The sequence below is a fragment of the Poromitra crassiceps genome (assembly GCF_964638095.1).
Source record: "Poromitra crassiceps genome assembly, chromosome: 5".
Classification (NCBI taxonomy): Eukaryota; Metazoa; Chordata; class Actinopteri; order Beryciformes; family Melamphaidae; genus Poromitra; species Poromitra crassiceps.
The window spans coordinates 49,559,377-49,571,572 of NC_139642.1; the positions used below are offsets into that span (position 1 = coordinate 49,559,377).

At 42.4% G+C, this 12,196-nt stretch overlaps 2 protein-coding genes across 3 annotated transcripts; one reads left to right on the forward strand and one right to left on the reverse strand.

Annotated features, from left to right (window-relative positions):
* Nucleotides 1-248: 248 nt before the first annotated feature.
* actmap (actin maturation protease) lies at nucleotides 249-4,756 on the reverse strand. Of its 2 annotated transcripts, none has more exons than XM_083636904.1 (7): nucleotides 4,647-4,756; nucleotides 3,694-3,915; nucleotides 2,905-2,973; nucleotides 2,589-2,713; nucleotides 1,909-2,038; nucleotides 1,045-1,115; nucleotides 249-965 (listed from the first exon to the last, which is right to left on the reverse strand). In XM_083636904.1, the coding sequence occupies exons 2-7, from the start codon at nucleotides 3,879-3,881 to the stop codon at nucleotides 625-627; spliced, it is 924 nt and encodes a 307-aa protein (XP_083493030.1). In that variant the 5' UTR covers nucleotides 3,882-3,915; nucleotides 4,647-4,756; the 3' UTR covers nucleotides 249-624. The 2 variants fall into 2 exon arrangements, with proteins under 2 accessions (XP_083493030.1, XP_083493029.1); XM_083636903.1 differs by having other exon boundaries at nucleotides 4,639-4,744.
* Nucleotides 4,757-4,874: 118 nt separating this feature from the next.
* snrpa (small nuclear ribonucleoprotein polypeptide A) lies at nucleotides 4,875-9,681 on the forward strand. The gene is made up of 7 exons (XM_083636905.1): nucleotides 4,875-4,927; nucleotides 5,207-5,287; nucleotides 5,400-5,572; nucleotides 6,845-7,021; nucleotides 8,129-8,308; nucleotides 8,425-8,513; nucleotides 8,672-9,681. The coding sequence occupies exons 2-7, from the start codon at nucleotides 5,215-5,217 to the stop codon at nucleotides 8,829-8,831; spliced, it is 852 nt and encodes a 283-aa protein (XP_083493031.1). The 5' UTR covers nucleotides 4,875-4,927; nucleotides 5,207-5,214; the 3' UTR covers nucleotides 8,832-9,681.
* The last annotated feature ends 2,515 nt before the right edge of the window (nucleotides 9,682-12,196 follow it).

Sequence of the window (12,196 nt, forward strand, 5' to 3'; positions counted from 1 at the left end):
GTTTTCTACTCTGACCCCCCCCCCCCCCACACACACACACACACACACACACAATCAGATGCACCATTCATCATGCAGTTCACAAACCAAAATCAATTTCCAATTCTATTGATCTTTTAAAGAAATGAATTTTGCTGAATAGATACTAAAAACTGCTATGATAAACAATTACAACAGAACCGAAAAAATAAACCAGGAATTTGAATAGGAACTTTATTACATAAATATGATCCATTTTGGGGTTTTTTAGCAACAAAATATCTAAGAGGTGATGTTCAAAATTCATCACATTTCAAGCTACTGATGCAAAATAGTCAAAAGACTCTTCCATCAGAAATGCACATTCAGTAGCTTCTCAAGTGATAACAGGAGCCACACTGATTCAGCATCCAAAGTGAGGCGAACACACAGAGTAAAGGTTCTCTCAGCATGTAAAGCTGATTATCTTGCTGTCATGGACATCATATTGACCTCTTTTAGCCACTGATTTGTATAAGTTTATATTAATCACATAATGCCACAAGCATTGTGATGCCAGTAACAGATCAAACCACGTGTACTGCAACAGCATCTCGGAGCCTCATCTGCACTTTGCATCCATTGTTCCTCCCACAGCAGTGTGATTCAGACTGACCGCTGCTTCTCTGTCCGTGTGTGGACCAACACCACCTGGCCAGCTAGTCCGGCTTCCACCCCTCCCTGTGGAACCACGTAGAGGGTCCCGTCACCGGCCCTCTGGGGGTCCATCATCATCAGCTGGCCGTTGCTCTGAGCTACTCCGTCTAAACTCCACAGCTGGTAGCGGAGGCTCTTGCCCTGTTTAGCCAGGATGTGGACCTCTCTGACCCCCGTGGTGGGCGCAGGACAACCGCTGTCACTGGGCAGGAAGAGCCAGGGCAGAAAGGCATCAGGCTGGGTGCACTCTTTGCTCACACTCCTCTGGTGGTCGAGGCCGAGGAGAACACCTGGAAGGGGTGGATATAGTAAATGTGTTGCATATTGATTGATAGATGTGGAGAGACAGAGAGGATGAGTCACTCTTACCTGAAGCGACTGCCCAGTGAGCCCTGTGTCCACTACGTTGGCATGGCTCATGGTTGAAGTCCTCATCATATCTGTAGTACATACTGTCAAGGAATTCTTCTGCCCTCTAATTAGATACGTTTTTGTTTTTCATGACAGCAGTAAAGAATACGCTCTTTCAGCTTTCTCAGTGGGAGTAAAATTACAACATATCTAAACGAAGTCTAAAAGAAATGCAAATTTTGTGCCCCCCTCCTCCAGTTTTCTTTTTTTTGTGATAAAATATTTTTTATTTTCTTTCAGGGGAGCAAGATATTAACATCCATTATATAAGTATATGTAGATACATACATGTGTGGGCATGAAGACATACGGGCACATTATGTAAGTTTTAACTCGCTCTCCCCTCATAACCTCCCTGTGGCGACCCCCCCACCCCCCGATCTCCTGAGACATTTACATGTTTGACACAAAATATAAATCAACAAATATATACGGACTGTTACAGAAGCAGCATATTTATATCAAATTATAGGTTGTCAAAGCATTATATTAATAAGCAAAAGTAAACAAATACTTCACCCTCTTATCTCTCCCCCCCTCCAGTTTTCTATGTTTAAACATCTGTCTGAATATTTTCCTCACTGTCTATCTGTACTGTACACATGATTGTGTGTTGTGCTTTTACTGTATAAGTATTTTAATTACAGTTTCTAGCAAATAACATCAGGGACAAGAGTTGAAAATTAGCTAGTTGGCTAACACTGGCACATTTACCCATGAGTCACTGAAGGTGCACTGTCCCCTGAAATGAAACGCAAATGAAGTGCATATTAAACTCATGTCTCAGTGAAAGACCCTCCTGGTTATCCTGTGTGAAGATACGGGATGAGAACAGGTTGTCCATCACACAGGTGTGTAATGATGGTTGTGGCATTGCTGCCACTGATCCCCCCTGTCAGGAGCTCCGCCTTGCAGGCACACATCTCCTCTGCCAGCAGGGCCATGTTGTGTGCTGGAGAATAATAATAAAACATCTCAATGAATACATACAGCACACAGCTGCATAGAAGTTGTGGCGAGGTTAGATTTTTCCTTACAAACAGACACTCCACAAAACAGGCAAACAAGGTCTCCATAAACTGAACACACATTAAAATGGCAATCACAGCAGCTTGTGAAGTTTAAAGCGACTCAGCACTCAATTATGTTTTTAACGTGTTCCATGATTATATGCCTTCCATATATTGAATAGTATGAATCCTGCACTTAATGTCCACATTTGCAGAACATCGTTTTAAATTGCTCTCTATATAACGGTCAGCTGTGTTGCATTTCTCAGATCCGTTTCAAGGTCGAATTTCCAGCTACGTAAGCTATTCTTTACTACTTTGCATTTGGCGGTGTCAAACGCTTTGCGATCAGAAAATCGTTACCGTCCCCGAGTGTGGAGATGAGTGAGGATATCACAGACACTCTGCCCTATTTGCTCTTTCAAAATTGTGTACTCGGCGCAGACTGACTGACTGTGCATTGACATACATGCTCTTTAAAGACAATGTTACCTGAAAACATTTCACCCTGTGCAGTGTAACCTCTGTCCAAAGCTGTCTGTACAATAGTCTCCACGTCAACAGTCAGCTGTGGCTGTCGCAGGTGAGCAGCCATCCACAAAGCCACCAGACCGCACCTGCAGGTATTAGGTTAAACGAGTGAAACTGAAAGCACTTAGTTCAAACAAACAACAATATCCATTGCTGATTCCACTGGACACGCAATAGTTTTGAACTTTTATTCATGTCACATCAATGCTTTCTCACTCAGTCAAATGTAGGTTATAATGTTATTAGAGTAGACTGACATCGAAGTTCACTAACTTACTGTGGACCATCTTGGATGAGGGATGGCACATATTTGTTAAACAAGATCCACTGCAGATCCTTCCTAAAACTAGAACACAGAAGAAGAAAAAACAGACTACATCAGTCACTATACTAGAAAATCTGCTGTAGGCCCCTTTTTTTTTACCTTGGGCCGAAATGCTTATTTATGAGGAAAAATAGCTTTAGTGATACCAATAATATATAATACAGTCTAAGCAGTGAGGCTATGAGAACAAGCACGCCAGTGTTTGTCAATGTGGAATCCATTATCTATTAGCCTACAGCTATAAGTTGAATTGTATGAATGAGTAAAGTCACACTGTATGAACATGGAGCAATTCTCTACAAGAAAAAAATATAATAACGTATGTATAACTAATAGAGAAAAGGATGATAATTAAAAAAAAAAACTGCTTTAATTGTGCTCAAAACTTGGTCCAAAAGTCTGATGCTTACCATTTTCCTTTTTTGGTGAAGGTGATTTAGGTAGTCTCTTTTACTGTATTCAAGAAAGCTCAACAGTGATGTCAAAGCCTGTATGTTTTAGACACAATAACACCACTGCTCTACATTAAGATTTTGCACAGCTGCTAATAGTTTGCTTTACAGTTTGCTAATCATTGCTGTCTACCATGCATGTGCAAGTGAACAATTGTAGTCTATGCCCCAACAATTGCCGTATTTTCCCTCACAAGCCAATCACGTTCAGTGGCCATGGTTAATGCTAAATCACTATTGGGAAGAGTGCATCAGATAGAGCTCGACCACTAGAAATGAATCTACTCACCTGCTGTCCCTCTGCTGGAGCAGCAGGCGAGCCTCTGCGTGGTCTCCTTCAACAGGACTCCTGCCACTAGCTATAGCCTGGTAAAGTTTCTTCTTGCTGGGTACTGAAGCAGGAGGAGGTGGAGCTCCTGGAGGTGGAGGTGGAGGAGGTGGAGGAAGAGGAGGTGACATGGGACACTCCATTGACATTTTCTCCAATCTCTTTTGGGGTTTTGACCATATACTGTAAAGAAAGTATTAAGATTCAAGATTAACTTTGATAGCCAAGTAATCAGATTACCAACGAGGAATTTGTCTTAGTGCAGGTATGCAGCCTGGCGATAACATCAATAGTAGAAAATAAGCTCTATAAACAGACAAAACAATCACAAAAATATAAAGTCCTTATTCGTGGGGGCTTTCGGGCCTCATTGAAGAGGCAGATGGCGCTTGGGAAGAAACTGTCCAACGAGAGGTTCTGGTTCTGCCAAACTCCTGCCATCGAGAGTGCCTCAAAGAGTTTGTGGCCTGGGTGGGAGCGGTCAGCCATGATTTCTCGAGCTCTCTTCAGCATCCTGGCGGTGTACAGGCCCTGAAGGGATGGCAGGCTGCATCCGATCACCTTTTCAGCACGGCGGATGATCATGGACTCAATGGTGGAGGATTTTATATTTATATTTCTTGACTTTCTTGACTCGCAGTAGCACTTTTTTTTTAAACTTAAAATGTCTTATTTTTCTCCATATTGTATGCACCTAACATTACATACCAAGTATTTCCTTCTTGTTTTGTGAAAACCATAGACTGAAAACTTAACTTGGCAATAAACTGGTGACTCTGTGTGTAGTGGCAGGTTGTAGTGGCAGACTGAAGTGAATACAGAGGGATACAGAGATAGGAAAAAACAAACTGTAACTTTAATATCTTAGTATTTTACGGTGTTAAGCGCGATTTGTGTGTAACTCACCTTATTACATAGTCTATGTTGGGACCAAGACGTTCATATCTCTAACTGTAGTTAATTTCCAGTTTCCACGAATATTTCTATGGTATCTTAGCATAGTAGCCAGTCTGTCACCCCAGAGCCATCCATATTTGGCAGCTAGCCTGACCAATGAAATCGATGTTGAACGGGAACCGGAAATAGTTTCTGCCTCTTTTCTTAACGCGAGATTTCAGCGTCCATTGCTCGTGAGACTCGAGGAGGTTTCATTCATCACCTCGAGGTGTTTTTGCGACACGTAGAAAGCGAAAAAGTAAGTAATATTTGGGTTATCATGATCCTTTTTGCATCCTACTTGCACTGAGAACTGGTTGATTGCAATGGTGAGGTAGAAATCAGAGGGAAAACGATATATATTATGACCAAGCTAAGCTAACCATAGCTCTACGTTTGGATGGGAGCTGTTGTTAGCTAATGCAGCTAACGTTAGCTGTGTTGCCGGGCTTTCGAGTATTCTGCTCAAACTGATGGAAAATAAGTATTTTTCATTAGCAGCGTGTTTTCCTCTGCTAATGTATTGTCGACTCCACAGAACAGAAGATGGCCGTACCGGAAGTACGACTCAACCACACAATCTACATTAACAACTTGAATGAGAAAATCAAGAAAGATGGTAAGTGTAACGTTACAGTACGTGCCAACTGGTGCTAACTGTTCAATCCGGCCTGAATAAATGTCCCCCACACCAAGCCAACTAATGGATCGTGTGATCCCTGTGTCAACAGAGTTGAAGAAGTCGCTGTACGCCATCTTCTCCCAGTTTGGGCAGATCTTGGACATCTTGGTGGCAAGAAACCTGAAGATGAGGGGTCAGGCCTTTGTTATCTTCAAAGAAGTCAACAGCGCCTCAAACGCTTTGAGATCAATGCAGGGATTCCCTTTCTATGACAAACCCATGGTAGGTTAAGCGTGGTTCCAAACCTTTTCTCTTATTTACCCCTTAAGTTTGATTTATTGTAAGGGCTCTCAAATTTTGTCACAAGTGTCGCTAGACAGAAATAAGAGTCGCAAAACGTTTTTAATTCATACTTTGGTGAAATGTTTTAGTCATCTCTGCGGTAACAGTGAGCCGGCCACTCCTCCCAGCAACAGCGTCTATATCGCCTCGGCTTCACTTATTCTTGAGTTCAAATTAGACACGTTGGCTCCCACAATTTCCGAATACTCTGCGTACCTGTCTGTACTACCTAGACGAGAAAGTTACTCAAAACGGATACAAGGCTGGACATCCGCTAATTTCTCAAATCACGTGCCTCGGTTTTGTTTACATGTGTCATGATCGGTCGGATACCATCGAACTTCCTAGTTTTTTTCTCTTAGGAAGATGACAACTTCCTCTGGCCAAATTTTAACGGGCTGAAGTTTCTGGTGCATTTGAAGATTGTGGAAGAGAGAGACTGGCCTGAGAGACTAAGTTCAAATCACTGTAAAAACAGCTTGCCCGAGTTCTAAATGCAAACAAATAACCACGGACCCTCGCATCTGTATCTTCCCCCATCGGTTTTGACAGACAGCAGATCACTCTTCTTTTAGAGAATCGCGACCCTCAAAACCAGCCCAAGCCCATTTCCCCCCACACAATGCAATCCAAAACAGCCTAATTGGGTGGAAAAGTAAACCACCTAATCTGGCAACACAGCACCTCAAAAAAATGGAAGAGCTCCACTTGCGATAGCGGGCCAGTTTACTGACCTGGAAGCAAGATAACTTTTGCTAGCTAAATAAAAACGCACCATCTTACAACCTGACCCTGCAAATGCACTATGTCGATTATCCTGTGTTTTTATAATGACTGGGAAGTTACAATGTGTCCCTCCAGTATAGCCTGTTAATCTCTCAAGACAGAGTTTCAATTTCCATGAGAATCCGTCAGGCATGGTCGAAGGAAATCTGGATAATAGCGCTCCTATTAATTGCCTGAGCGATCAGTAAAATTAGCATACATTTGCGCGACTGGGCGAGTTTAATTCCTGTTCTGGTTATTCAGGTATTGAACTGTGCTTGCCCCCAGAGGTTTAAAAAAAGATTACTTTTTTAACCCTATGGATTCCCAGATTGGTAGCCTGTTGAAATGCCTCCCCACCTTTTTTTAAAAGACTTGACTTGATGCATGAAGCGAATATATACAAACATGCGTGGTCTGACTTTTCGTCCTCATCTCTCCCTACAGCGTATCCAGTATGCCAAAGGTGACTCGGACATCATAGCTAAAATGAAGGGGACCTTCGTGGAGCGTGATCGTAAGAAGGAAAAGAGAAAGGTCAAGGGGCCTGAGGCAGCTGGACCCAAGAAAGGTGTACCGGGTGCTATTGCACCCATGGGCCCAGGGGTGCCTGCAGCAATGCCTGTAAGTACATCAAGGCTTAGTTGGATGTCGGTTGTAGTATCAGTGCTGGTGTGCGGATAATGAAAAATATAGTTCTACTAGAAGTACACTGATTGGTGTTGTTCCACTTCCAAATAACTGACATGGATCTGCAGATGAAGTTTCCTGAAATCTGTAGTTTAATGATGTACACTATAGGGATGAAATGATTACCGGTTTAATGATAAATTGTGATCAAATTCCTGATCGTTAGTAGTATTGCCATTTCAAAATTAAATTCTCATTAAAACCATGTTTGATTACGGCGCTTTGAAAAACACAGTAAATACTGTCCATCATCAACCAAAGTTAGCAACAGTCTTGAGCTTTTAATATAAAACTGTGAAATGATTTCAGTGAGTGAATCAGTACTTTTTGTGGCTTAGTTTTCCATATAAAACATGGCGAAAATGACTTCAGTGAGTCTATCGGTACTTTTTGAACAATTTCAGCACATTTTAACACCAACACCGTGATCATTTTGGTCACTATAATCATATGAAATTTTCATACCGTTTCATCTCTAGTATGCTTTCCAGCTGATAAATTGTTGATAGCACTCAACACTGCGTCATACATCGGCTAATTGGTGTTTTTGGCGAAAATCAATTGGTTGTAACGGTTAGATTTAATATCGACTAGAAATATCACACGCGTCGCATGCTGATTTCTAGCGCCGCACTGCGTGAGCATGCCCGGTCGAGCAACTGCGCCACGCCGTGGAACCCCTCCGCCTTAGTGAGATAATGAGTGAGTCTAAATTGGGTAATAAATAAGCAATATCAAATTACATCAGTATTATCCACAGTCTATCAAATCAAGTATTCAATTGTGATCCTCATTAAGAATGTTCTACCTAGTGGTTTAGAAGAGTGAGCATATCCAGAACTTCTGGATAAAGAGGGTGTGATTTGATTACAGTAGGTTATATTGGATAAAGATGGATCCACTCTTTTGTCAAAAAATTGCTGAGATTGATGTGAAGATTCTGTATTTTATCACGTCAACAGTCAGAAAATGCCTGTTGCCATATTTCATATTTGTGGCAGAACTTCCGGTAAAACAACATTGTTGTATGTTACTCTTTAGGGAATGCCTCCTAATATGGGCCAGGCTCCTCGCATGATGCCCATGCCAGGCCAGCCGCCCTACATGCCCCCTCCAGGCATGATGCCTCCTCCTGGGATGGGACCCGGCCAGATGCCCCCTGGTGCCATGCCTCATGGCCAGATGATGCCCGGACAGATGCCTGGGCAGATGCCACAGCAGGTAGTGTGTGTCCAGCTTTCTTGTGTATAATTTCTACAAAAATCAAGTTTGTCGTTTGGCTTCTTAGTGTCGGCGATGCTATTCAGACATTTACTGACTGCCTTTTCTCCTCTCAGGTGGCAGAAAATCCTCCCAATCACATCCTCTTCCTTACCAACCTGCCAGAGGAGACCAACGAACTCATGCTGTCTATGCTTTTCAACCAGTTAGTATCCGCTCTCCGTTTTGTGTCTTTGAGGATTCTTATTTAAGAAGCCAGCTCATTAGTAAGCTGGAGAAATTTTTTGCCTCGCATTCCTTTGTCCAGGTGAACCATTGTACGTGTCGGATGTTGAACCTGACTGTTGTGTTTTTTATCTCTAGGTTCCCCGGGTTCAAGGAGGTGCGTCTGGTCCCTGGACGCCACGACATCGCCTTTGTGGAGTTCGATAATGAGGTGCAGGCCGGCGCTGCCCGAGAGGCACTGCAGGGCTTCAAGATCACGCAGACAAACGCCATGAAAATCTCTTTTGCTAAGAAATAACCCCACCCCACTTCCGCCCCCCCAACCCCAAGGCAAGTCCAGCACCAGTGGTCTGTCTCTCAAACACACACTCATACACACCTGTTCTGTGGCGCATTGGCCCGCTCCGAACTCCGTTTCATGTTTTTAGAAATGGACAATTCATGGTAGTGCAGTGTGGCTGCAATGATGTCACTCTGTTGTCTTCACCTCCAGCGTTACATGTAAGTATACAGTCTGTGCATCAAGTTGCTCTGGTTGCTCTGGCACAAACTTCTTTTTTATTTACTTTTTTTTCTCACCTTTTTTGTATTTGATGCATCTTATCTAGTCATGTTCAGCAAGACAATATTTTACACTTACCAATGGAATGTGAGATTTTTTATTTTTATTTTTTATTCAGTGTACAACAAGCGACTTTCACAATGTAGCACAGACTCCGTGGTGTAGCACAGCTGAAATATAGAAAGAAAAGATTATGAAAGCTAGTGAAGATACGCGAGTCACTGAGACAGGCGATAGGTAACGTGTCAACTGATATCCAGAGATCTCTCTTTTTTTATGTACCAGGTGACCCCTGTGGGGGCTCTACAGTTATCCTTATTGCAGTAGGTTTATAGATGAATAATGTTGTGTTAAATATTCATAAATTCAGCATGCAATTTGATACAGAAGTTAAATCTGAATTACACAGACAGGTTGCAGTTCCCTGACTTTTTATGGCATCATACACAGACCAGCGAGCAACTTGATGTGTCATCTTTCCTCTTTTAAATTATGTGTCAAAGCATTGCACCCAGAGTCTGGTTTACCAGACATTGTACCTGGAGCTTTTCTTTTGTTTTGATTAAAATTTCACTTTTGCGACAATGCTCTGCCTCTACTTGTTTTACGTGGCTGTGTTGGGCAGCAGGTGTGTGTAGGCTGGCTGACTGAAGGCTACTTATTCTTGAGACAAAATGCCTGTTTCTACTTGTCTAATATTATCAAGTTCAACCCCACCAAGCTCTCTGCTCAACCGTAACAGTGAGAGCACTCACCTCCAGTAGATGGTGCTATGAACCCCATTTCCTCTATTCCCCAAGTCCAGTTGTTGTAGTGAATGTGAACTGGGCTACTGTGCAAGTGTCTCTAACTAGTTTCATATTTTGTAATGTGTTTCCAATGACTTGAGAATAGGTTGATAATGAAAATTTTCTAGTAGTAGCCTACAACCTGAAAAAGTCCAATAATTAATGGCCTGACCCACAGTTATCTATAAATACTACTCTACAGTTTTCGGAAATAACTAAAAACAGCTGAAATAGTAAAGTGGTGCATACATAACCTTCCTGCTTAATCTGATAACTTGCAGGTGGTTTCTAATTTCTAAGTTTTTATGGTCGTGGGTTGGGGTCCTAAATGTTGATTGGTTTGTTTATGTTTGTAAAACACTAATAATTTGTGATTGTGGGTAGTTTAATTATTTTTGGAAAGTTGAAATTTTTGTTTGATTTTGTTCAAATTTTGCATCAGTCCTGAACAACCCTCCCACCCCCACCCCCTTGTATTTTATTTTTGTATTTTTGCAAAGGAAGAACTTGTGTTATCAGCCTCCATATAAACCACCAATTGACCTTTTGCTTGTGAAGTAACCTACCGTAATCAGACTTTCATTCAATTTCTGCTTTGAGGTGAACGGTCTGTCTGGACAAACTATTTCATCATCATCATTTGGCCTTTGTGCTCTGCTCTAATTGAGATTAATTCCCTAAATTTGAATGATTACATCACTTAATACATACATTACATCACTGGCTAATCTGCAGCTATGGTGCTTTGCCATTTTAGGTTTATGAGTGAATAATATGTAATATTTCTGACACTTGTCTCTATGGTTACTGGTTTTGGGACTTTTAGACCATCAGAATAACTTAATTTCATTTAGTGCCCATGTTACACTGACAGCTTATGACAGCACTCAAACATTTGATTTATACACCGTTGTGATTTTATATGGCTGTGAGGCTGTGAAAAACAATGTAGGCTTTATTACTCCCTATACAGATGGAAGTAATAAATACAAGTACAATGTCAGTGTTGGGCAGCGGATCCTCACATAGCGCTTTCAGACAGACACGGTTCTGGTTCTGGCTCTGGCTCCGTTCTGGAGTCTCAGAACCTTGGTGCTTTCTGGCGAACCAGCCCGTGTTCACACCAGTTTAAGCGGAACCAAAGTGGGAGGACATTATTCGGTAGTCCTTCTTCAGTTTATTTTTATTTTTTTAAGTTTATTAATTATTTGGTCTGGCATTCGATTGAACCCAGCCTTGGCCCTCTCTTCTGCAAGTTCGGCATATGACTTGCTCTTTCTTGTACTGCTTTCTAGCTTTTCTTGAGATTCAGTAGATGCCCAAATCGCCACTAAACATTTGGTTTCCTCAGGAGACCACTGCAAATTATTTTTCTCTGTGTTGTCACTGCCTTCTTCTCCTTCCTGCTCGTTTTCACAGCCTAGAATAAGACACGCCCACTGATGATGTCACGGTTCCCAAGGAAAACCAACTATTTTTTGGTTCCGCTGAGAACCAACTTTTCAGGTTCCGAACCAATTATGTTTTCGGTCTGAACGCGCCGGCCAGTTAAGATTAGGGTTCTGGAACCGGAACCGGCACGGAGCCCTGCCGGTGTGAAAGCCCTAACAGAAACCCTTCTCTGACTGTCTTGGCCCTTCAGAAAGGAAGTTTGCAGAGTCATTACTTGCCAATAAGGAGGACCAGCCTTCTCTGATGGAGGATTTATGACAGCAGAGCAGAGTGACTTGTGAATTAAGCCTGAAAAGCTCAATTTAGACATGTACCACCTACAGCACCCAGTGCACACAAGGCCCCCTTGTTGTGGACTTAAATTGTGCCCTGTGTAATTGTCTACAGGTCGGCTCAACACTGTACAGAGAAATGCGCATTCTTTTGTACTTTCCCAAGCCTTTCCACACTCCCTTATTTTGCCTTGAGAAAGCGCTGACCTTAGCCACCAGGGCGCTGTGTGTGCGAGTGAGTGTCCCATGCTCTTGGCAACATGCCTAGTGGCTTCCCATTCACCAACACAGTGATCTTTCAGTTGGAGAACTGAAAAAAGGCAACTTATCCAGAGGATTATGCATGGGACATATCTGTCGATGTCATTCCAATGTACGATTAAAAACATCAATAGCATTCCCGAGACAATCTCAGCGGCGGTCCTTAACTGAATACATGGCCTCTTATAGGTGGGATCTAAGGTTGGATTTGTCCACGTCTAATGGCTTGTGCATGCCATGCTGAATACCTGACAGGGTGTTTTATCAGTCACTCAGAGAGACAGACAGATGACAATCTGCTTATGTGTAGTGTCAACACTCTTGCCAG